General features: G+C 44.4%; 1 protein-coding gene across 13 annotated transcripts in view; it reads left to right on the forward strand.

Moving 5' to 3' along the window:
- LOC140393179 (fibroblast growth factor receptor 2-like) overlaps nucleotides 1-26,913 on the forward strand; it is a 240,526-nt gene that overhangs the window by 169,343 nt on the left and 44,270 nt on the right. For 9 of the 13 annotated variants that reach the window (XM_072479334.1, XM_072479333.1, XM_072479335.1 and 6 more), the window contains 3 exons: nucleotides 17,243-17,433; nucleotides 18,662-18,812; nucleotides 22,113-22,315. In XM_072479334.1, coding sequence (XP_072335435.1) covers nucleotides 17,243-17,433; nucleotides 18,662-18,812; nucleotides 22,113-22,315 — 545 coding nt within the window. Of the gene's footprint in view, nucleotides 1-17,242; nucleotides 17,434-18,661; nucleotides 18,854-19,521; nucleotides 19,667-22,112; nucleotides 22,316-26,913 lie in introns of all 13 variants that reach the window. The other 4 variants (XM_072479338.1, XM_072479326.1, XM_072479327.1 and 1 more) reach the window with 4 other exon arrangements.

The raw sequence follows: 26,913 nt of genomic DNA on the forward strand, positions 1-26,913 counted from the left end.
GAGATATATAAACAGTTGTCGCTTGGCCAAATAATGACTTCACAATGTGCATTCATCCATAGTAGAGAAACCATAAATAGAACAGTTCTTGAGCTGAAATAAGTCACTTTCAATGGCAGTGTTTGATACAACTTGCCTTTGGCCAGTCTCTTCATGAGAACCTGCACAATCAAATTCATTATAATTCTTGGAAGTTCAATTGCAAATAAATTAGATTTGAGTTTTCTTTTCTCTTTCCCCCCCCTCCCCATTATGTAAACATAAACACATCTGTGATATATAATGAAATGTTACTGAGATGGTGTGAATTTTCTTTTAAAAAAATTCTGCAGAGTTGCAAATGTAAATGAAGATTTATTTGTCGACCATTATTCCCAGTTCGATTTTTTTTTCCAAAAGGAATTTTTGATCAGCCATTTGTCAGTCTCAGCTATTTTATCTAGCATTATCTTAATTCATCTCTTAACTACTTTTATGCCTTCTATCTGTTCTTCTAAGATAATGAAAGTGACTCAGCGAAACATTTCATACAACATACTTCTTCAGCCCAGGAACGATATTCAAATGTTCAATTAAGTATGAATCACAATGATTTTCAAAAACAGTTTGTGAAAGTTTTCTTGATTAACACTGCAGGTTGTGTTATTGCGAACACAATATAGTCTGGATATATCAATTTACATCTGTCCAGCTTTGTTTCTGCCTGAATGACCATTCAGCATTTGCCAGTTGAACATTACTGTAAAATAGGCACTGGAATTCTGAGCTGGGGCAAAATTCTCCGGAAACGGTGCGATGTCCGCCGACTGGCGCCCAAAAAGGCGCAAATCAGACGGGCATCGCGCCGCCCCAAAGGTGCGGAATGCTCCGCATCTTTGGAGGCCGAGCCCCAACCTTGAGGGGCTAGATCGGCGCCGGACGAATTTCCGCCCTGCCAGCTGGTGGAAAAGGCCTTTGGTGCCCCGCCAGCTGGCGCGGAAATGACATCTCCGGGCGGCGAATGCGTGGGAGCGTCAGCGGCCGCTGACAGCTTCCCACGCATGCGCAGTGGAGGGAGTCTCTTCTGCCTCCGCCATGGTGGAGACCGTGGCGGAGGCGGAAGGGAAAGAGTGCCCCCATGGCACAGGCCCGCCCGCGGATCGGTGGGCCCCGATCGCGGGCCAGGCCTCCGTGGGGGCACCCCCCGGGGCCAGATCGCCCCGCGCCCCCTCCCAGGACCCCGGAGCCCGCCCGCGCCGCCTTGTCCCGCCAGTAAGGTAGGTGGTTTAATTTATGCCGGCGGGACAGGCATTTTAGCGGCGGGACTTCGGCCCATCCGGGCCGGAGAATCGCGTGGGGGGGCCCGCCAACCGGCGCGACGCGATCCCCGCCCCCGCCGAATCTCCGGTGCCGGAGACTTCGGCAACCGGCGGGGGCGGGATTCACGCCAGCCCCCAGCGATTCTCCAACCCGGCGGGGGTGTCGGAGAATCTCGCCCCTGGTACCCACCCATCATTCAACTGTCATGCAATACAAACTACGTGCAAATGGAATTATTGGGATTCAAGTGAACTTTTATTTATTTTGTTTTCTTGTTTTGCGTGCACTCAACTCTTGGATCCTTGGAACTATCCCAGTTGTGACTCAGCATATTGTGTTAAATTCACTTTAAATAGACCTAGAAGCTTAATGTGACCTATCACCAAATGTATAATGTTTAACTAAGAACCCCACATTTGTATGACAGTTCAGATAAGTGGAATAATTAACCAGAATGACTAACTCAATGGTTCAGCCAATTTCCTCATACAGTGGAGGCTCTTGGGTGACTGATTAGGTAGAATTCTGATGTTGATCCAAGCTAAGTTGCAAATTGTTCAAAATTGACAAACAAGTCTATCCAGTAGCTTACAAGGGCGGGGATTTCAACTCCCACCAGGTTACAAGTTCACCATCACTCACAACAGTTCCTTTGCTTGGGCGAATTCTGATTGTTCTTTCCAGGGAAGCCAATCTGGAGGTTAAACGTGAGTACGGATTTGCAAAGTGGGCAGGAGGGATGCTGGGATGGGGGGGCCTTGAAGGTACGGTGCAGGTTACCCAGCAGAATTAAAAAGTGGCGTCAACAATGACCAGGGAGACGTACACAATTGGAAACAGACTGAGAATTGGCTGCCAAGTTAGAGACCAAATCCAAGGAACATTAAAAGAAGAGAAATGTATTGCGACCCTCGTAGTTCTGATATCTGGTCAAAGATGTTTGATCTCATTTCAATCCCACCCCTGAAGCTGTTTTGGCTGCTGTGTCACTTTTGATTAATGTTTGCTATTGGCATAATTATTAAAATTCCAAATTTGAAGTTGTCTTTGGCAGCAAATCAAGTACTGACCGAACCTTGATTCAGTGATGTAATACTGTGTGAACAATGATTCTTCACACACAAATCACTTTTGAACTGCTAGCTACAAGCTCAAAATTCAACTTCTATTTTGCTAATCAGACTATAAAAAAAATAATTCACCAGGCCAGTTGAGTGGCCATTTTAATTTGATAGTCAGTTTTTAGAAGAAATAAATTCAAGGCAAAGTGTAAAGAGCTGTTTAAAATCTCTTCATACCGATCGTGTTCAAGATGGTTAAAAGTAGATTCCAAAGAAAGCTCGAAGGGTCAGCCAATGAAATGAAGAGATAACAAGTGCGATTTAACGGAAACGTTTCCGAGGGTGTGATTCTCTGGCCTCATTGTGCTCTTGCTCGATACAGGCGGGGCCGGTAAATAGCAGGAGAGGCTGAAAACCAGTACTGCGCCAGGCACCAAAAAGTTTACGATGCAACCAGCCCGCTCCTGTAGGGAAATTGGGATCTCGCCGTAGCGTGGCAAGTAACCAATTATCACCACTTAAGCACTATTTCCATACAATTAACGGGAGCAACCCCATGTCCAACGGCTTCACATGATTCATCGGCCTCCCCAGAAAGTGGTCACGCTGGCGCCGGTTAGTACTCCTTTTGAAAAGCGTGAAACTGGCGGAAGTGCTTCTGCGGGGAGCCGAGAAGGTGAGTAGCCATCTTCTCACAAGCAAAGAGCTTGGAGATGCTGGGCTTGCCGCCCCAGTGCTGGATGGGGCCATCCTCCACATGGGTGGGCCGCCATGTGAAGGGGGGAGGCGGCAACCATGCACAGCACCACCATGCCAACCACTGGATCGCGTGTATCTGTTCTGGGGCAACCCTAGCCCATGCCCTTCTGCCCCACCAACCACCTATAACCCCCACAGACTGCCGAGGCCTCTGGCCCTGCGGCTGAAGGCTATTGCTAATGGAGAATTGACAATTGTGGTTAAGTGAGCACTTCACGCAATCCAAGTGGATCCCAGTGGGTGGGCCTTGTAGAATGTGGGAGTCATTGCCTAGCATCCCAATCACACCTTGATGCATGGACACTGTGCTTGAGCACTGCGGGAGCCAACAGCAGCCTTTACCCGAACACCCAGGTGATGGGTCACAGCTCCGGGGACATGTCCACGGCTGATGAGTAGGTGAATGCTACAGGAAGGGGAGATGCTTGGAGCGATGGGCCAAGGGTTCGGAGGTCAGGTCCGGCGAATTGTGCCTCAAGTGTAATTTTCAGTGGGTTTGATGCAATGTTTCTCGCCAGCTTTTCTGGTGGGATCCATATCGGTTTTAAGCCACATCTAGGAGCGGATTCTCCACTTGTCAGACTCGGGACTGGATTCTCCGCACCCTGACGTCAATATCGCGGCAGGTGTGGGGAGGGATCAGGGGGGATCCATTTTCCCGCACGGAATCGGGACCAGCGCCGGAAAGGAACTACGTGGGGCCATTGCCAGAAGGCCTTTCTGTCCCTGACTGGCCGAAGTCCCAACGGCGTGGATCTAATGTGGTCAAGCCGGTTGGGAAACTGGCGTGGCGGCTGCGGACTCAGTCTGTGGCCAGCCTGGTCGGGGGTGGGCCGATTGGAGGGCAGTGGGTACATTATAGGCGGCCGGGAAATGTTTGTGCGGGCGGGCAGGGCCGGGCGCGCGGCCTATCGGAGTGGTCTATTTTTAGTGTCCAGCTCCGCGGTCCAAGTCCGCCATGGAGCACGACGTGGCCGCTGGAGGCCGCCGCCGTGCGCATGCAGGGCCTCCGACCCGGAAGTGCGGGGGCCCGTATCTACAGCAAAAGCTGCTAGATTTATACCGGGTCCCTGCTAGCGCCCTGTGCAGGGAGGAATATGTTGTGTCCCTTTCACGGCAGTTTGTCTGGCGTGAAACTCCACAGTGGGGACATAGTCCCAATAACGGACTATGTTCTCCCGATGGAGGAGAATTACAACCGATTTATATTCCCCTGTTTCCCTTGCCTTGAAAATTCATGCATGCTGAGGAATACAAGGGAATCCCGCATATTGGCCCGCCATTTCGATCAGGCGGCCTGATAGCGAAGTCCCATGGTTGGCCACCCCTCACATCCACACCACAAAGCAACGCCCCATCGCCAAGGACTCCCTAACTAAGTAGACTGCCCCCTAGGGAAGTCCTTAATAGGGAGATGACCCCCCTTGATGGGAAGACCCCTTTACTAAGTAAAGGGACCCCTTTACTAAGGTGACCCCCCAGGGACCCCTTTACTAGGGAGCCCACCCCCAGACCTTTTTAATAGTGAGACCCCAAGACCCCCTTGATCCAGGGACCCCATGAATAGTGAGACCCCTCCCCAACTGAAGGAACACCCCACAGGGACCCTTCACAGAGACCCCTGACAAGAGGCAACCCCTTCTCCCGAAATCCCCTGCAGAAAAGAGACTCCTCGAAGGAGAACAGCTGTAGCCTGTGTTTCAACCCTGCAGCTCCATTAGTTGTAAGCCATTCATTCCCTTCTAGTAGTGGGCTGTGATTATTAGCTTCCACAAACTAGGGTAGCCTTTATTTGTTCATTTCCCTTCATTGGGATGAGTGACTCTAAGCAATCATATGCTTGAACGATTGGAATGCACTTAAGAGGATTACTGGGGGGAGGGGTGTGTGGAGGGGTCTGGTAGAAGTGGAGTGGGCAGGTTGTGCATTGTGGGGGGAAAGGAAGTGTGGCTGTGAGATGGACTTTGGGGGCAACTCCCCTCGGGTTTCTCCCTTGGCCCACCGCTAGATCCACCACATCAGGGCCACGTTAGTAAATTCCAGAAGTGATCCGTGCCTACGTGATTCCCGGCCCAGGGGACAGGAGAATCACAGAGGGCTGGAGGATAAGGTGCCAGGCCCGCTAAATGGATGCAAAATGGGTTATTTACATTCATTTACATCCGACCACTGGCCGGCGGTCCTGAGCCTTGATCCCAGCACCGGCGGGAGTTTGGAGCATCGCATTGGTGCAGATCCCGATTTTGCCCAACGCCTGGTACTCTATCCTATCGGGAAACACACTTCGGGCATCGCGGGACAGAGAATTCAGCCACTAGTCATTTCTTTGGACTTTGGGGAGTTTCTCCACGGTCTAGCCCACACTGAGAAATTTTTTCAACAATGGGGAGCTGAACTCATCGGTGAGACAGGCTCCTCAGAGATTTGGCCGTTATTTTGAAAGGGTTCCCCAATCTCTTAAGTGAGATTGAGGGTCCCCACCAGCATGGTCATCAGATCGGGTCTCCTTTGTGTAGACCAGTTGTGATTCCTGATGGCATGATGTCATGCCAGCGGCTGAGAACATTGCATGTTCCCAGAAGACTTGACGTCAAACCGACTTTATTTAAATGTTTGGTAATCATGAACCTGATGATGTCTGCTGGGAGGGCCCGGGAACATCACAAACTGTTCGGCACCCGGCGCAAATCCTGTTTCTGGGCTCTCAGTATTTTCCCAATAAAGTGGGAGTTGCGCCAGGCACAAAACGGTTGGAAAATCACCCTCAAGTTCTATGGTTACTGTTCTCTTCTCCAGCGCCTCTTATGTTTGCCCATGTTTCCCGGATTGGGGACCAGGTATGAGTACTGCACCTGTGAGCTGATCAGCATTTTAAAGTCTTTAGCCTCAATTTATTGTATACATACAATGCACAATGTAAGATATAGCTCGGCAGATAAAGCAGGCTGGTGCAGGAATCCAGCTTTCCTACTTTGGTGAAGGATAATGCAATTGTCAACCAAGAAATAGGCCTGATGTGTGAAACAAATTGTTGCATGAGGTTCCAGAGCACTGTTGTTTGGTTAAAAATGATTGCACAGTTGAAATTAAAATAAATACCCAATAACTGAGATTGTGATGAAGTTCTCAGTTGGCCCTGAAAAATAGCATGAATACAACAGAGATTGTATGTCTGACCTAATTCTCCATAATGTGATGAGTCATTGGGAGGCAATTATAGTGGGGCATTGCAGGAATGTGTCTACGTACAGGTTTCACCTCAGGGGTATGGTGGGGGGGGGGGGGGGTAATTTAGCGTTTCCTGAACAGTAATTTTAGTCATGAGCAGTAATTGGGATGTTTTTAGTCACCAGTCCACAAGGCCAAACCATATATTTTGCTTTGAGAAGCAGCATCAAACTGGTGTCACTGTGCTTCAAATTTGTAAAGCTATTTGTAATTTAATGCTGAAACCTGCAAAGCTTTAATCAGTTTAAACCGATCTGATTTGTCCTTCCAGGTTTTAAAAAAGTTAAACAAATGTTAAATTGTCACATTTATTGGGTGAGTTCAAAAAACAGCATGCATCTGCCATTTCATGAAGCAGAGTTTATATTTGCAAAAGCCTTTTTAATTAAAGGCTGATGTACATGAACAGTCAAGGTAGTACATGTTGCATAGGCTTTTGTGTAAAACCATTTTCGGGTCAGCTCTGTTTTACTTCACCCTGTTAAATAGTTAATCCCTTAAGGCAAAGTTTTGCTGTTAAACTGAATGCTCTTCTAGATAGCTGATTCACCTTTTTCACTAAAAATGCATCTGTTCCTTTTAAGCTTGACTGATGGGAAATTTGTTTTTTACCATTGCCTTAATTTTGCTGTGAGAATGTTAAAACTTGGGAATTCGGGGTGAAACGGCACTTTCGTGGGCAAATATGTTTATACCTGTACATTGCCAGTGTCTGGGAATTTCTAAATGGCGCATTGCTGAGTGGCCCCAACATGCAATTTTGACAGGCCAATATATAGCTGTTGACTAAATCCTGACAGTAATGAGCCTGAGTTTGACGTATTTTCCTCGGAGCATGAGGCCTAAAACAAGAAGAGACTAGGACCAAAACACAAAGGAATCTATACCACAACTGCTCTCAGGCGGTTTGTTGGGAGGTGAATAAAGAGTCTTTATTAAATCTACTGACAACTGAAGTTATGTGATTTACACCTGGTACTAGCTATGGCTGCATAGCTGCAAGCAATAATTATGCAAATTCTAGCAGAGAGCTCTTCTATTTTAACGTTATCTGACAGGGGCTTGATCTAACATCCGATAGTAATTTGAAGATGCAGGCAGGGGAGTTGACACATTTTACTGAAAATTCAGCTTATTACTTCGAGATTCAATGCTTTCCAATATTTACTGCATATGCAACCCCAACCTCTCCTTTCTTTATGGTGTTTTGAAGTCTTGTGGCAGTAAACTTTGTGCGCTGCCTTTGTGAATTTATCCTGAAGTCACATTGAGTACTTGAATTCAACTTGGTTTAATTCTCCAGAATGTTTTTGCTGCGCTGTGCACTTTTCCATCAAATGGAGAAGTAGACATAGCTTGATCTATGGATACAGAGCAGGCTTTTTTTTGTAACTCTCCATTTTAAAAGATCAATTTAAATTGACATTCGGCTAACCAGAGTTTGATTTTGGCACAAAGTGAAAGAAGATGAAGGTTTTTTTGTGTAGTTTTATTTTCAATGAAAGGGGCACATATACCCTCCTAATTCTGAGGCCCTGTTTTTTTTTCAGTAGTAGATGGAACAAGGACAGACATAGTAATGACTCCATTTCAGTCAGTCACTTAGCCTTGTCTCTGCTGCTGGGAAGGTGAACTTAACTGACTTGGGTTGTGGGATTCGTTTGGTTAAATTTATGAACCAAAAAAAAGAGAGAAATTAAAGATGTCATAGGTTAAAATGTTACATTGCAAAAGTAAATCAGTTCCTTTGCATGTTGCTTAATCGGTTACAGTTGTGGCAGCTGAAACCCACTTGAGAGTGGTGGTTAGGATGCAGAATTGTATTTTTATTTACGACTTGAATGACCATGAATATTAGTCATGGACAGGTTAGTGTGACCACAAACGTTCCAGACTCTCTAATGATGTCTGAATGTAATATTAGTCAGGTTAGCTTGACCTTCGTAGTGTCTGAAAATGATCTAGCTGACCTGAATATGATCTTCTAGCTGACCTGAATCTTAAATGGGGTGTCCCTCATTTCTTTAAAAATCAATGCTCTCTTTGCTCTTACTCCCTCTGCAAAGGGGATTCCTGTCTCCCACCTAGTCAAAGATTAGTCTTTAAGAGTTGTACTTCCTTCATATCAGACTGATTGTAGCAGACTGTAATCATTGCAAGAATAGCTACCTGTATTTATATAGCATCTTTAACAACACTAATGCAATAAAATGTCCCAAGGTGCTTCACATGAGCATCAGAAAGCATAATTTGACACTGAGGCACATTAGGAAATGTTCGGCAGAAGACCAAAAGAGAGAGGTTTTAAGCAACATCTTAAAGAAGTGAAGGTTAGGGAGGGAATGCTGGAACTTAGCGTCTTGGCAGCTGAAGGCACAGCCACCAATGGTGGAACAATTTCAAATCAGGCAGTTCAAGAGGCTGAATTAGAGAAGCACCAATATCTGAGGTGTTGGGCAGCTAGAGAAGATTGCAGAGGTAGGCAAGCTGGCTGGAAATATGCAAAAGCTAACTCATGGCAGCATGTGACATCTGATCTTTGCTGCCTGATAGATTTCCCAGTTTTGGGGTTAAAGTCATTTCCCCCAACCCCATTGGAAGAAGATTAGAATTCAATGGGTATAAATTTGCTGTGTATGGTAATACAAAATAGGGATGATGAATGGCAGCCCCTTTATCCAACAGAATAGAAATTGAGTAGAAAGCAATTTGGGCTGGCAACTTGATGCTGCTCGTTTTAAATGACCGTCCAAGACAAGTTTTACCTCCACATTTCTTCATTAACCGTAAAAAGCAAACTGCAATATTCCATGTAATTCTTGATTATTATTGCATACTGTCACAGATTTTTACATTTTTAATTCAGATTTGAAGAATGAACAGAATGACAATTGATTCAGCGTACAAAAGTTAATTCAACTTTTTAAAGGTTTTCAAAATAACTTTTAATAAAATGATGTTGCGGTTAGTAAACCTATAAAGATTGAACATTTGATACAATAAATATTTTTCACAAGTTAAAATTAATTTAACACCAACATGAAGATCGTTCTAAACTGTAGTAAAATCATGTAATAGCACTGCACCGAAGGAAGCCATTCAGCCTATTGAGTCTTGAAGAACATTCCAGTTAACCCCACTTCCCTGTTCTTTTTTCATTTCCCAGCAATTTTTTTCCACTTCAGATGTAAACCTAATTCCCTTTTCAGCGCTGTTATTAAATCTGTACTTCATACAGATCGGGGATGCCCTTATAGTTTGATGTTGGGGTTAACAATCCAGCAGCGGTTTCAGCTGACGCAGTGTGAATGGTTGTGATGCCACCAGGAATGAATCTCACATACCAGACGTTCAATCTGCTGCTGATGGGCTGACTTGGAAGACCACAGTCACAATTTGAGTTGTTCCTCATGTATCACTTGTGGAGCAAGTGGCCACATATTTCTTGGCCCGCCCTCAAGCAGCTGACTGTGTCCACAAAAGGTTGAAACCTGGGGCTTCACCTCTCGGGTCAATTCCCAGGTTGCAGTTGGTCATGTTTTCAGTCAATCGAGTAGTGTGCCTTCAAGAGGTAGAGCTGTTGTCAGTCTGTAGGGTGTGGAGTGTATTACAGTAGGGACTACAGGATTTCGGATGTATGTGTGGAGTTTTTGTGAGACATTGGGACTATTTTCCTTGAAGAAGAGAAGGTTGAAATGGAGGTCTGATAGAAGTATTCAAATTCATGAGGGGCCTGCACAGTGGATAGGGAAAAACTGTTTCCATTGGTCGAAGGATCATAAACAGGAGGTCACAAATTTAAGGTAATTGCCGTAAGAAGCAATGGAGATATGAGGAGAAGCCTGTTCATGCAGCGAGTGGTTATGATCTAGAATTTACTGCCTGGTAGAGGTGGGTTCTATCAAGTCATTGAAGAGGGAGTTGGATTATAATCTGAAATGGATTAATGTGCAGGGTTACTGTAAGACGCCAGGGGAAATGGCGTTCAACTAATTGCTCATTCAGAGAGCCAGCACAGATATGAAGGGCCAAATGATCTCCTCCTGTGCTGTAACAATCTGTGATCCTGTAAAGGATAGCAATTTTTTTTTTTTTTTTTTTGTTGCATTGGACTAGATATTTTTCCTTTCCAATGTCAATGATGGTGCTTTTGAATTTGGGGTTTTATGAGATTGTTAGAGGTTTAATTTCTTTTTAGACTTTAAAATAATTTCCATTGCTATTGCTTGACTCCTGAGGATTGTACATTGTGCGTGCAGGGTGAGTGGCAATGGTGGAGCATGGATGTGGCATGAGGGATCTGAGGGCCATTGGGGTGGATGGGTGTGAGGCGACATGGGCAATCTGAGGGCATAGGGCTGTGGGTGAGAGAAGATGGCGGTGTCATGGGTGACTTGAGGGGGCATGGGGTGGGTGGGGTGAGGTTTTGGAGGCCTTTAAACAATGTTGGAGAATCAAGGCAGGCCTTCGAACCAGTCCGCCTCAAACCCGCAAATGTAATCGCGGCGAGCCCCACTTCTGTGTGAAAAGACAAAAACCCGAGGCAAAGTAACACATGGATCAGGTGTACATTTCAGAAGGTGCAAAATTGCCCCGGTTGGATTTTCCCAAACCCACAGTAAAATCTGGTCCCATCCCTCTATTTATAAACCCCAGGATCCAATATGCTTTGGCACCTACCTTGCTATTTATTGTGCCATCTTCAAAAATTTGTACGGAAACACCTCCAGGGCATTCTCTTCCTATGCAACCTTTAAAATTGAAGTTAGAGCATGTTTGGTATAGACTCAAAGTTGTCACTCACTCGTCTCGAACAACCCGAAAAGACCAACAGCTTTGTGATAAATTTCCGTAAATTGTTAAATAATCAGTTTCTTAATTAACACTTGTTACATTCTTTGAATTGTTTTGTGATTGTGATATGTGGTTCATTATGGGAAAAAACTGTGTTATCTGAATTCTCCAGAATTTGTACAATCTTATATTCTTGAATCTGCCAGAAAGTCGGGGATTATTCTACATAGGAGTATCAATTTGCATCATGCATGTTGTAATATTGCAAAACACAGAATTCTGGCTCCCAGTATTTTGAGGAGGGAGGGGATGGGTATGTCAAGTTTTTGAATTATGATCATATAAATCAAGCAAAAGTGACATGAACCTGGCAAAGGTTTTTGATAATATTTGGCAGCAGCTCCATGACCTTAATTAGTGGTAACTCCAGTGCCAACCAGCTGCCTCATTTATCCTTTACCCCTCCCCCTACACCAGTCACTCTCAACTTCACCTCATCACATCATTGAACAAACACAATGGAATTAGTTTAGTTGTTCCCTGAGGTTTTTTGTTCAGGGACTGATGGCCTCGGTCAGCAGCAGGCATGTTTAATTGTGGAAAGTGGAATGAAGAGTGCTCTATCTCTATATCTCATATCCTTAAGAAAACAATTAGCCTTTGTTCCGTAAATGTAATACTTTTCCCGGGGAGACCTATCCCCACTCGTGCTCTTGTGCACAAAGTTATTGCACCAGGAATTGTGTAAAGTGTTCCTTTTTTTTAATGGATTTAACATTTTTTGTAAATCAAATTATCTTTTTTGCCCATTAATTTGTTTGATCCTCCAAATTATATGCTATAAACTTTGAAAATTAAGTGCATTTATTTGAATTGTGCTAACTGAACTCTGTATGGAAAACCAAAGCTTTATTTTTGAGCCATTGTAAATTACAAAATTTCAGGAACAACAAAAAGATCTAAATTACAATACTATACCTATCCTGCGCAAAATGTAATTTTTCCAGTTGCCAGGAGGACCCCATAAAGCAACTGCAGCATCGAGTCATAGAGGTCTACAGCACCGATGAGGCCCTTTAGCCCATTGTGTCTGCGCCAGCACAGAAACAACCACCTAACTATTCTAATCCCATTTTCCAGCACTTGACCCATAGCGTTGTATACCTTGGCATTGCACGTGCCTATCTATATACTTAAATGTTATGAGGGTCTCTACCTCCACCACCCTTTCAGGCAGTGAGTTCCAGATTCCTACCAATCTGTGCGTGAAAAGGTTTTTCCTCACATCCCCTTTAAACCTCCTGCCTCTTGCCTTACGCCTATGACTCCTGATCATTGACCCATCCACCAAGAGGAAAAGTTTCTTCCTGTCTACACTATCCAGGCCCCTCATAATTTTGGACATCACAATCATGTTCTCCCCCCCCCCCCCCCTCAGTCTCCTCTACTCCAAGGCAAACAACCCCAGTCTATCCAATATCTCTTCATAACTAAAACTCTCCAGCCCAGGCAACATCTCAGCAAATCTTCTCTGCACCCTTTCCAAGTGCCATCACATCCCTCCTATAATGTGGATTCCAGAATTGCACACAATACACTAGCCTAACCAACATTTTAAACAGTTCCAGCATAACCTCCCTGCTCTTAAACTTTGGCTAATAAAGACAAGTACAGGTTGAGCATCCCTAATCCGAAATTCGAAAAGCTCCAAAATCCGCACTTTTTCAAGCGCCGACATGATGTCAGGAATGGGAAATGTCACAAGGCTCTGGGAAGGTTCCAGGGCGATGCAAGGTCCCAATGCGCTGTAGGCAGTTACAAGCCCTAGGTGGAGCTGTTTTGGCGCAAAAACTTCATCATAGCCAGACATTAGTGCATTAAATTATATTATTCACTGTGATTATCATGTTGAAAATGTTTTTGGTAAGTACAAAACATATTTCGCCCCCTCGAACATTATATTCCAAAATCTGAAAAATTCCAAAATCCAAAACACAGTCGGTCCCAAGCGTTTCGGATAAGGGATGCTAAAACATGTATACTGTATGCCGTTTTTAAATAATATTTTTATTCAGAAAATTTCATATTGAACAAAACCATCCAAAACAATTAACCAAAATTACACAATAGAAGAAAATTAACATTAATCCCCCCAAAATCTAAACTAAAATCTCCTCACAGCTGACGGTGACTAGCTCCTTAAAGACAGAACTAAATGGCTGCCATCTTGGGTCGAACCTTCCTACCTACCCTCTAAAGGTGTACTTATCCTTCTCCAAATGTAGAGAGGACATAGGGTCACCCAACCACGCTGAGGCACTAAACAGAGAGAAGACCTTCATCCAAGCAGAACTCGTCTCTGGGCTATCAACGAAGCAAAGGCGAACATATCCGCCTTCACCCCCGACTGAAGCTTCGGCGAGTCTTGACATCCCAAATATGGCCACAAGCGGAGTATCTCTGACATGGTGTTGAAGAAAAAGTCCCAGAGCTTACCAACTTAGCACAAGGCCAGAACATATGAGTGTGGTTAGCCAGCCCTCGAGAGCAGCACTCACACTTGTCCTCTACTCCAGAGAAAAATCATCTCCTCCTCATTTTAGTCAGCTTCGCCAATTTGAATTGAATCAAACGTAGCTGAGCACATGAAGACCTCTGATTGACCTGTAAAGGGCCTCACTCCCCATCTCACCATCCAGAATGGGATCCAATTCACCCTCCCATTTCGTCCTCACCTCACTCAACAGAGTTGACTCAGCTGAGAGGATATAGCCATGTATGCCGAAAACGTCCCCCCCATCAGACCCGGCCATAGACAAAATCCACTTCAACAGGGAAAAGGGTGGTGCCAAAGGAAAGGAGGGGAAAGCCTTGTGTGAAAATTTGTGAGTCTGAAAGTACTTGAAAAGACTGGAGCCAGGCAGTTGGAATTTCTCTGCGCTCCTTCAAACTGATAAACCTTCACCCCCACCCACAAACCGGTCTCAAAATCCTTCCCCTCCCATGACTTAAATGCCAAGTGCAACCCTGCTGGCTGAAAAAGGTGGTTGTTGCAGATGGGGCTAGCGAAGACGAGGGAAAGAGTGTTAATGCTGCCTGAACTGCTTCCAAATTCTCAGGGTGGAGATCACCACTGGATTCAGGGAAAATCTCACTGGAGAGAGAGAATGGTGCAGTAACTATTGTGCCAAGGCTAGAAACCGTGCAAAAGCTCACTTCCATTTGTTCCCATATGAATCTAGAATCGCTGAACCACAACAATGTCTTCTGAACATTGGCTGCCCAATAGTAAAACAATAAGTTTGATAGAGCCAAGCCCCTGATTGTCTGTTTCTTTGGAGCAAAGCCCTACGGATCCCTGGAGTCTTACCCGCCCAGATAAAGGAGGACATTAATTTGTTGACTATGCCGAAAAATAACTTGGGGAGAAAAATGGGGAGACATTAAAAAAGAAATAAAAACCTTGGAATAAAAGCCTCGGAGTACGTTCATTTTAATAATCTGAACCTAGCCGCCTTTTCCATTGATTTCCGAGTGTCCTCCGACACAACCTGCCAGTGTTTATCAAATTCCTTCGCCACGGTACTCAAAAGCATCTTGGCCATTAATGGAGTGGTTGGAGTCCCAGATGCTGCCTCCGCCATTTACTCTGCCGGCGAGCTCTGAGAGGCCTCCGATTCCATTCAAGAACTTCGTCCACCTTCTTTCCCCTGACTTTTCTGGGCATTTCACCGATATTGGATCCTTATCCCATTAATTATGTGGGTTTTCAAAAGAAAATTCCCCCAGAAACTGGCAGAGAAAAAGGCAAAGATGCAGTACTCTAGTGGGAGCCACCTCGTGTGCGTCTTCCCCCTACATTACGCCACCAGTAGTCTACCATATGCCTTCTTAACAAGTTCATCCATCTGTCCTCATACCTTAAAGGACCAGTGTACATGCACTCGAGGTCTATCTGATCCTAGGTGTTTCCCCGGGTTTTGCCGTATATCATATATTCCCTTGCCCGTTAAATGAGACAGCTGGCAGAGATGGGTGTTGGGGGTAATGGGGGGGGGGGGAGCGCCACCTGCCAAGGAACACCCCCTCGTACCCTTCATGGCTATCAGATCACAACTGCAACCGTTGGCCATTTTTAGAAGGCTGCCCCTCCATGACCAGGCACCTGTGGCCTTTTTTTAATTAAATGTGTTTTTTCCATTATCTTCTCCCTCTAGAGGCTTTGTTAGCTCCTACCTTGGACAATGGGGCTGCCAATGTGTCATTGCTGGAGGAGGTTGTTGACCTTCCACCACAGGAGCCCGCCCATCACTGGATGGCAAATTAACAAAATGAAATTATTCTGGCACAAATCAGTGATAGTTGTTAAAACTGACATTGGCATATTCAGATGTGATGACCTCCTCGGCTCTTATAGATTATGTTTCATGACGTAGCACTAGAATATTGGATGAAAATAGAAATCAATCTGAAATCACTGACCTGTCAAATGCTCATGTGTAAAGATTCTCCATATTTGGGCCAATCACTAGCAGTCAGATATAGTATTATAACTGACAGCGGACCAATAGCAATTCACAGCTTCATTTGTTGGGTTATGTTTTTTGTTTTCGAGATGGGAAGAAGTCTGTGAGGCTTTCTCATGCCGTGGGTAGTCTTCAGGAGTGTAGTTGTCATTCACCTCATTGCTGTTCTCAGTCACTGTAGCTTTTCATGGCCATTTCAGAATCATTCTCAGACAGGAAGACTTCTTTGTCTTTCATACTAATTAAATGGTCATCTTTTCATCTGTTAATGTTCAATAATAACAAAGATTTTCTTATTTGATAAAACACTCGTATATCCTCATGATTGGATGCAGTGCTGTACATTACAAGAACTTCAAATAGCTTTCAAAGTAAAAGATAATTTGTAGGAAAAGCGGAATTCTAATGAGTACTAATTTAAAAGCTCTTTATATTTTGCTTAGAAAATTGAGAAAAGTGAACATACACTCTTAACCTAATGGCATCTGGAAACTACATTTACAGTATTGGGTTGTTTAATAAAGGAGCAGAAATCCTTGATTGAGGTTCAGGTGAACCTCCTACATGTATGAATGCAAGAACATTTCAATGATTGTACTGCACTTTAAATGAGCTAACTGTGGCCTTATAACAGGGCAAGATTGCCCCATGAATTAATTCCCAGTCGATGCCTGCATCCAGCCAAATATGTTTGACTGTATCAAAGGTCTTATTGTTAAACAGGGGCACCATTTCTTTGCAATGTAATCAAAATATTTGCTTGTGAAAGAATCTGTTGGCAAATTCAAAACACCCATTTAGAAATGCTGGCAAGCTAATAAAAGTAACATAGATGGTGGTATTGGTTCTCATTTATGTTTCTAAGCCTGTTCTCCATACATCCTTAAAAGTGCTCTGTTAGTACCTCCAATGTTTTCTTTGGGGGTCTGTAGCTGCTCTGTGGTCTCCTTCCAAAGTTTAAAGGAGTTTCAGTGATTTTTAAACTCGATACTTTTTACAAGCCTCATAGCTATTAAATCAGGATGTTGCTTCATACGTAATGGAAAAACAAAAAGGTATAGCTTCATTAATCAGCTACAGACCTATATATTTAAACTTGTATATGCAATGAAGCAGAGCATAACTTTACACTGAATTTCTCTCAATAGCTGAAGCAACTTCTGTATTAATTCTCACCAGAAGGAAGTTGGCTGCTGTAAAAACATTTTATTTCTGTAGGTATTTTAATATAACTGATTTTCTCAAGTGATTAAAAATCCATGAAACTAAATGCCCTCATCAATCATTCTCAGTCAATTTGCAAGTCATGCTGTGCAACTAAAATTAAATTCCAATGAAAACAACAAAGGTTAGATCTGATTTTAAAAAGTGCAAAACCTCTCTACAAAAACATGCTTGGCCCTGTCGAAGAGAGAAGGGTCAAAGCACAAACGCAGACAAGCTCCATTTTTATCAATATAATTGTTGCCATGTCATGGTATCAGTGGAATGTAAAGATGTAGAAAATATAAAAATATGCTGCATTTGGTTGCATCAATGCAAATTATGTTTTCTTTGTTTCGAAATTCATTTCAGAGCGGTCACCACACAGGCCGATCCTGCAAGCAGGATTACCCGCTAACAAAACTGTGTTGGTGGGGAGTGACGTGGAGTTTGTGTGTAAAGTGTTCAGTGATGCCCAACCCCATATACAGTGGCTGAAGCATGTTCAAAAGAATGGCAGCAGATATGGTCCAGACGGATCGCCTTACGTCCATGTCTTAAAGGTTCGAGAATTCAGAACGCCTTTCTGATTATTTGTGTACAATTAAAATTGTGACAGACTGATGCACATTTTGAATAAGGGCAAGAAATATTCATATTTAAGATACATTTTTTAATACAAATATTTTCAAATATCCAGTAATACACCAGGGGCGCAATTCTCCGACCCCCCCACCGGGTCGGAGAATCGCCGGGGGCTGGCGTGAATCCCGCCCCTGCCGTGTCCCGAATTCTCCGCCACCAGAGATTCGTCGGGGGCGGGAATCGCGCCGGTCGGTGGGCCCACCCCCGGCGATTCTCCGGTCCACGATGGGCCGAAGTCCCGCCGCTGTCAACCCACACCAGCCGGCGTGGATTGAACCACCTTTCGAACGGCGGGACAAGGCGGCGCGGGCGGGCTCCGGGGTCCTGGGGGGGCGCGGGGCGATCTGGCCCCGGGGGTTGCCCCCACAGTGGCCTGGCCAGCGATCGGGGCCCACTGATCCGCGGGCGAGCCTGTGCCGTGGGGGCACTCTTTTCCTTCCGCCTTCGCCATGGTTTTCACTATGGCAGAGGCGGAAGAGACCCCCCTCCACTGCGCATGCGCTCGGGGATGCTGTGAGCGGCCGCTGAGGCTCCCGCGCATGCGTCGCACGGCAAAGCCATTTCCGCACCAGCTGGCGAGGCACCAAAGGCCTTTCCCGCCAGCCAGTGGGGCGGAAATCACTCCGGCGCGGGCCTAGCCCCTAAAGGTGAGGGCTCGGCCCCGCAAGATGCGGAGAATTCCGCACCTTTGGGGCGGCGCCATGCCAGACTGATTCGTGCTATTTTTGGCGCCGGTCGGTGTACATCACACCGATTGCGGAGAATCCCACCCCTTAATTCTGATTTTCTCAACCACGTGTACATATATTTTTCTCAATTGAAATCTTTTTTCCCCCCCAAAGTTTATACCTCCTATTTCCTGGACAGTTGCAACACATTTTGTTTAAATTGTTAAAATAATATCAAGAAAACTGGTATGAACTCTTCATACATAACAGCCCGTTTAATTGTTTTCTTTTTCATATTACTTGTTCTGTTTTCTTCCTTCATACCACAAAATTGTCAAACATTTTGATAGAGAAAAAGTTTGTTTATTTCATGAGGTTATTTCATTTAGAGGACTGGTGATGCTGGTGGTGGGATGTTGCCTCTGTTCATACCAGAACAGCGATTATATTGTTATCTTCTGTTATTGGTTTGTTCTAGCATTCGGGGATAAATAGTTCCAATGCAGAAGTGCTGAATCTGTACAATGTGACTGAGGCGGACAGTGGAGAATATATATGTAAGGTCTCCAATTATATTGGAGCCGTCAATCAGTCTGCTTGGCTCACTGTTGCTCAATTCTCCCCAAAAGGTAACACTTTACAGGACACACATTACAAAGCTCTGCCCATGGTAAATGAATTTAGGAAACGGCTGACTCATGCTGGGAGATGCTTGGAAGATTGCAAGCAACTTATGGGATCTTTGGGTTATTAATGGTCCCTTAACCTCCTTTCCATGATGCAACTTTATGCACGTTAGACATGGAAAAATACCCATAATATGTGGCAAAACTATCCCAGGCTGTACTTAACAGCCCAAATTTTTATCTGTTGAACCTATTCTGTCTTGTTCATGCCAATGCACATTTTTCCTCCTCCTGTCAATATTCAAATCGTTTTTATTTTACCTCTGCCTCTTAATTAAGCCAATAGTACATTTCCAATTCCATTCCCCATTTTACTCTCTTTACCTTCTCGTTCATTTCCCGCTTACTTTATTCTAAGAAAAAATAGGATAAAGAGCACAAATTATTATGGGCCTATTTTTCCATGAGTTAAATTGCATGCCTAGAAGGGTGAGTTAAAGATGGTGATGGGTATCTGATTAATTTGTAAAACAAGCTTGGAGTTGGGAGCAAGCTTTGGTTGAAGGGTTGTGGATAGGGAGCACATAACCACCATCAGATTACCGCACCTCTGCTGTGCAGCAGTGGTACTGGTTTGTTGTCCCTGTCCACAAATATCTCATGTTGTCTTGCTTGTATTTTTTTTTTTGTTTTGCTTCCCTTTTTCTTCTAGACTGCCGGTGTTAACACCACGGACAAAGAAATTGAGGTTCTCTATTTACGGAATGTAACTTTTGAGGATGCTGGGGAATATACATGCTTGGCTGGTAATTCTATTGGGATTTCACATCACTCTGCATGGTTGACAGTTGAGTCAGGTACATACGGCTTTCCTTCTTCAATGGTTCATCTTTCCCCTTTTGCTAAATTGACACTGCCTTCTGCGGTGGAACTGGCAACCGAATTGAAATGCAAAAAACCCAAGATCCCAGTTGTGTATCATATTATCATTGTAGATTTAAAAGATATGTGTGTATATATCTATAAAATCTATTTGGAAAAACTAAGGGGTCAATCACACTGACGGTTGCTCCTTTTTGCCATTGTAATGCCAGTTCCCCTTCTGTAACGAAGCAGTGTTATTTCGTGGGAATTCACTCAATGAATCAACTTTATTTCTTCAGTGATTGCATGCATTCAAAATGAGATTCTGATTCATTTGCAACAGAGGACATGCAAAGTCTTACCTAGCATGTGGAATCTGATGCTGTTTCTCCTCCTTAAGAAATGGTCATCAGTGGTGTTTTAACTGATTGATAATTGATGGGGAAAGAAAGTTGGCGCTACGTAACCCAGCCCAGACAAATCTTTCTCAATTATCTGTCCTCGAGCACCTGCTTGGTAATTCCCTTGTGAAACTTCAATTCTGTTGAACAATGGTGGTTATCAGATTTGCAGGTTGCACTGACAGCTAATCCTTTCTCCCTGGAGAAAGTGACCGGCAACCACACTGTTTGATTTGAATGAAGTGTTGAGGTTTTTCACCACGTAACATGATTGTCTCTTAAAAACTGCTACAAACCTTTCCTGTAGTCTCTAATTTCACAGACAATCAGGCGAAAACCTTTTTTGCGCAGCTTTGCTTTCACTAGGAATCTGGGACATTTCTGGTTTTGTTTCCTTCTTGTTTCACCTTAAAGCCTTCAGTGGGCATTTTATGCTTGGTAGCTTTTGGCAATGCAACTTGTTATGGAAGGCGCAGCTTGAACAGCATTCATTATGCTAAGTATGCTGTAGATATACGGTTATGATAAAATTTGAGGCACCGTCTAACGTTTTGAAGTGTACTCTGCTTGTGTAAAATACTTGCAATTTTTAACAGAATGTTTATCACTTCAACTAAAACAAGCTGGTTCAGTTTTAACCTTTGGCTATAAATGTCTTGTACTTTTCACCAGAGAATGTGATGCTTTAAAGTTAATATCAATGTTTATAGCTGAATGCAACTGGAGTGGTGGACAGAGATGTTTTCAGTATGTTCAGGCTGATGAAACCATTCATATATAATTTCTTTATTGATCTATTTTATTTACATTTCCATGGCTTTGTTATTTATTACCATTATCAGTTTTCTCTCTAACACCAAACAAGAATGCTGTAAGATTTTCATCCTTAAAAAAACCTTACCAGTTTTCTGTGATCAAATTTTAGAAGATTTAGAGACCCCCACCCCCGCCCCTGTTCCCAATCCACCTCAATTCTTTGCACACTCTGGGGGCGATTCTCCCACAGGGGGCCAGCATGGCGCTGGAGCAGTTCACGCCGCTCCAGCCTCCTTTCGCGGCGCGGCGCGAACCCGCGCATGCGCGGGGGACTTCTTTAGTGGCCCCGACTCAACATGGCGTCGGTGTTCAGGGGCAGGCCTCGCCAGAAAGTAGGCCGGGGGGGGGGGGGGAGGGGCCGGCCCGCCGATCGGTGGACCCCGATCGCTGGCCAGTCCCCATTGGAGGCCCCCCCCCCCGGTGAAGGAGCCCCCCCCACCCCCCACCCTCCCGACCATTCCCACAGAGTTCCAGCGGTAAACGGCGCCAGCGGGACTCTGTCGGATCCATTCGGGCCGGAGAATCAGCGGCCCTGCCGATTCCAGCAGCCGGCGCTGTGCTACCGCAAATTGCACCGATTCTCCGCACCTCGGAGAATCACGCGCCGGCGTGGTTGCGGCGATTCTCTGTCCCAGCGCGGGGCTCGGGGAATTGCCCCCTCTATCAATGCAGAATCTGGTGCAATGGTACACCTGCACTATGTCATACCACAAGTGTATTCTTGATTCTCCCTCAATCCTGGGTTTCTCCCCTCTTCCTATCAAGTTATATGGTCGAATAGACATCAGCAGCCTTTCCACTAAGTCAGTTAGCCTGTTATTGGGGCATCACAGCCAGCCACCATAATGTTTCCACCAGCTAGCCACAGATGCGTACTTTTTAGTAGGAGCCACTAGATAGTGAACTGGAGAAGGAACCTTTCTCTCATAACCCTGGGAATGCTGAGAGCATTAGTCACACCACTGGTACTATAGCTGTGGCCATCTAGCTCAGCAAGCATCAGGAGTTTTCCTGTTGTATAACGCTCAGTATTACACTGGCAGCATCTTTTACTCATGAAACCATCTGTGGAGCATTCATTCTTTCTTGCTGAAAATGTTATGATGAAAAGTATTGGAATTGTTAACAACCTTTCGCTTCTTTATCGGTTACATTATCATGTGTGAAACCGTTTAACTATATGTTAATGTCTGACACAATTGTTTCTTCACGTGTAATCCAGTTCCTGAAGACAAACCAAAAGGGTTGACCTCTCCTGACTATCTGGAAATAGCTATCTATTGCATTGGTGTTTTTGTTATCGCTTGTATGGTGGTGGCCGTTATTATTTGCCGAATGAAGAACACAACAAAGAAGCCGGATTTTAATGCCCAGCCGACGGTTCATAAGCTGACCAAACGCATCCCTCTGCGCAGACAGGTAACAGAAAGTAGATAAAGAGTTCAAAAACCTTTACTTAACTTAGCAACTATTTTATCATACATTACTCCCAGATTTACAATCATATGTCCAAAGGTCATACAATTTCCCTCCTCCTCTACTGTCAACCAAAACATTGTTCACCTTTTTAAAAAAACTCCTGGATTGCCCATATTTCTAATGCTGAGCTGTTTTCTCCTCCCTAAAGATTTTATTAAATAATTAGGCATTACAGTACTACTTTGTAAATATTGTTCACCAGCAGAAATGGATGTTTCTACCATGTTTCATGTAATTTTGAGATTTTTAATTTTTGTTCTGGAATACTTCCTGCTGATGGGAGACTTCATTATTTACTTGATTTATCAGCTATTATATTCTTGGGAATTATGAATCGAATGTTCAACAGGAAAGTTGAAGAAACTTGAGGCGCAATTTAACGTGCAGAAAACGCTATCTAACAGGACTCAGCCTTTTTTTTGGCCTCGGTCAGGAACGCCCTCCCAAGGCCGCATTTCCCTCATATTCAGGACACTCTCTCCCCGCACTGCCTCAACTTACCTCTTAGGGGTCCCCAGGCCTCCCATCTCATTTAGGGCAGCACGGTAGCATAGTGGTTAGTACAGTTGCTTGACAGCTCAAGGGTCCCAGGTTCGATTCCATGCTGTGTCACTGTCTTTGCGGAGTCTGCACGTTCGCCCCGTGTCTGCGTGGGTTTCCTCCGGGTGCTCCACTTTCCTCCCACAGTCCAAAGATGTGTGGGTTAGGTGGATTAGCCATGCTAAATTGCCCTTAGTGTCCAAAACATGTTAAATGGGGGCTACTGGGTTACGGGGATAAGGTAGATACATGGGCTTCAGTAGGGTGCTCTTTGTAAGAGCCAGTGCAGACTCGATGGGCCGAATGGCCTCCTGCACTGTAAATTCTATGAGAAGGGCAGGGCACCCCCAGGCCCGTTTCCTGGCATGGGAAACCTGGCACCTTGGCACTGCCAGCCTGGCACCCTGGCCAAGGTGCCAGGCTGGCAGTGCACGTGTGCCACCCTGCCCAGTGCCCGGCCACCTGGGGGTCTGCAGGGGCCTGGGAGGCCCTCCCGGGTGCCATTGCACCTAAAGACTCACTTAATAACGTTAAAGGCCTTTCGATCGCACCCTTTGTTTTTGTTCACCCCAATAGTGATTTTGTGTGATATTCCGTACAATACGCTGGTCTGCAGTAGTGGGCTCCATCTGGGCACCTGCCCTCCCTGAGAAAGGAATCCCCACCCCGGAAAATGATTTGAGGCTATAGCTGTGTCAAACCGATGGCTGGAATCTTATCGGCCCTTTAGGGATAGTCTGGGAGGAGGGAGGGCTGAAATAAAATGTTAGCAGAAGGCATCAGGAGGTAAACACAAGGGCAAGATCTTATGGGTCTTCACACCGGCGGGTTGTCGGCAGAGTGGGGTGGAATTATTGGAAACTCCCATTGCCGGCCAATGGCGGTTTGCCAAGAAGCTCGCCATGGGGAGGCCAGAGAGTCTCTCCCAATGTTGCCACGGCACTTTACTGGAGACAGGAACAGCAGCAATGTGGCCGCCATCCAACCAATGGCGGGCAGTTAATTCAATCGATTAAGTGGTCAATTAACAACTAGTTTAGTCCCCATTGGAATTTTACCATGCTAGGATGGGCCACTGCTGTATGGCAAGACCAGCGGATTTATCGAGGCGGCTTTCAGTGGGAGTGGGGAAGGAAGCAAGTCCACGTTTCCTTTATTGCCAATCCATGACTGCTGAGGTGGCAGTAACACTCCACTGCTCCGATACTGCCGCTGGAGGGTCATTCTGGGCATCTCCATGGTCTTCACCAATGCTTTGGAAACCTGGTATAAGGCTTTGCTGAAATGTGGCCAAAGATAGAACTTCATCCAGTTTCCTATCCCGTCTTGTCAGGTAATCACCTCTCTTCCAAGCTGGTGCTTTTCCTGACAGCGCAGCAGAAAGCAACAACTCCGAGAAGGGGAAAGAAGGGAGGTACTTGAGTGGAATTGTAAACATTCATTAAGACTGGAATTCAAATCCAACTCTGTCATTTTGCTCCTAAATCTGCACGTGGACTGCCTCAGTCTGTCTCTGTTGTGAACGGTAAAACCATAATGATCACATAAGACTATCTTTAAGATGGTGTTTTGTAAATAAAGTTTTAAAATAAGCTCCGTGCTCATTAACCTGTGAGTACTGAATTTCTTTAGTAGTTTTCATCTTACGCATTTTAAACTCCTTTTCCTTCTTCCTGTTAAACACTAAAATTAATCACTGGAAAGTGTAATTTTCATATGTTTGCTCTGAGAATATATATTTTCATTTGTGATACTAATATGGATCTCGAGCATATAAATAGTTAAAGTTTTAAAACCCTCCTTGCTGCAAATGGTGCAACCCTGGTGACAGGATGTGATAATACCAAAGGAATTCTACGTATGTACGCATGACCCCATTCTGTCACCTCCAACTGCCAGATATCACCCCAAATTATATATCTTTAGCCTTTCATCCAGTCTTAATAGTGTAAATTAATTGTGGTTTTTAATGTAAGCATCATTAAGAGTGCATATTGGAATTTATTTTATGAAAATTATTTTATTTCATTAAGTTTGGATAAGCAACTGCTTCAGTCATTTCAGAGATTTTAAAGGGACACGGTGTCTGTTGTCAGCGGCATCATTGATTAGTAAAAGCAATTTAGACTTGAGTATCATTTACTACTTTTCCCTGTCTGTTTCTTATTGCAATCTGTAGCGGGCAAGGAATGTGCTGGCTTTATTTACAGTCTTTATTTGCAAGAATTACACCAATTAAACTATGTTCTTGCTAGATTAGCCAGTGCATTTGCTTTGGAGCATTTTGCTTGAAAATTGATTTGTCAATAGTTATCAGTCTGAATTCAAGACTTTGTGGTGTGAGACTGATAAATATATTAGAATGTCTATTAACCGTCTGGAAGGATCACACAAAAGTTTAGGTTTCAAGACTTTTGCTGTCACAAACAAATTAAAAACAACATTGACTAATCACTATTTAGGAGGCAGCTTATACTTTACACTACAGAAAAGTTTCCCCTTTTAAAATGACCCAATATCGTCCACCATGGTTATACTTTATGCTATCCCTGAAGTGGACACTTTATTCTCCAGGAACCAGTCCCAACTTATCATCAGCTCCCAAGGGACACTTCCTTTTCTCTTTCCCAGTTGGGTAATTTAATTTTATAACTGACTTTTACAGTGAGGGTTATACTGGAGATTCTTTCTCTCTCGTCCAAGCTAGGTGAATTTTCCAGCCTCTGTTAAAATTTCACAAACTTAGTCTCTTCAATCTGACTGCAAGCTCCCACCTGCAATCAGTGTGGTGAACATTGGGGTCAGCGTTTTCTCTGCTTCAGGTACAGGTTTAGCTTGTTCTCAATTTCTCTCTTTCTTGCTCTAACATTTTCTTGCTCTCACTCAGATTCTGCAGACTGCCTTGGGTCTGTGAGGTTCAGTGATATCTTATAAAAACCCTGTGACCTGATATTACAATAGCTTGCTATGAACTCTTCCCTTCCCAAAACTTGTCTCCATGGCAATGGGAATCACACGGGCCTTGTATCCAGTTAAAAATGCCTATTAACTATCGTCTGCACCCCCACCTCCATTCTAGCTTGGATTTAAATAGGCAACATTGGGCGAGATTGTCCAGCTCTTCTTGCCATGGTCCCGCCAAAGGCCCACACCCACTGCAGGTTTCTCGACGGTGGGAGGCAGCCTGCCATTCGCCAGCAGGGGAGATCTTCTGGTCCCATTGCTGTCAATGGGATTTCCTATTGAATCCATCCCATGCCGCCTGGAAACACGCAGCGGGAGTGTGCCACAGGCGGGACCAGAATATCCCGCCGGCTTATACAGCCGGAAGATCTCGCCCAGTCGACCCACTATCAGCATCAGTGCTCGTGTCATCGCCAACAGGTGTGAACATCTTGCACCGTCGCACAGGGCAACCAGCAATAAATGCTGGCATATAGCCGGTAACGTCCACATCCCATGAATGAATTTTTAAAAGTCTCTTGACTTGTCTCTTACCCCATAGTAACCAAGCCTCCCAGGCTTGCTCGGTAGAATTCAGAGCAGGTCACATAATCCTCTCCACCCTAGGACTGTTCGGAAATATAAAAATCTTTAAAATTTCATATTTGTGACAAGTGATATTCAGTTTTGAAAACATTTGCATTATTTTGTTTTTAAAATGTCTGATTTGATTAGCTATAGCACATGAAAGGAAAACATTGTAACAGAAACTTGGAAACATTGAACCAAATTCCCTAGATCTTGGTGCTTATTTTTTGAGCAGTCTGGTTTCACCAAAACTGGTGCTTTCCCTGATGCTTTTTGTTTTCTTTTTAACAAATAATATGGAGGCAAAACAGTTTCAGTCGTGAAAGTAGTTGATACATAATTAACCCACAAAATAACTGTCATTCAGTGCAATCATGAAATTCTGGAGCACGAGTTACTTGATGTAATTGTTTAACGAGTAGTTCAATTTCAGTGTTTGAAATCAGACTGATGGACTTGTGGAGAGCTGCTGG

The sequence above is a fragment of the Scyliorhinus torazame genome, chromosome 16 (assembly GCF_047496885.1).
Source record: "Scyliorhinus torazame isolate Kashiwa2021f chromosome 16, sScyTor2.1, whole genome shotgun sequence".
NCBI lineage: Eukaryota > Metazoa > Chordata > Chondrichthyes > Carcharhiniformes > Scyliorhinidae > Scyliorhinus > Scyliorhinus torazame.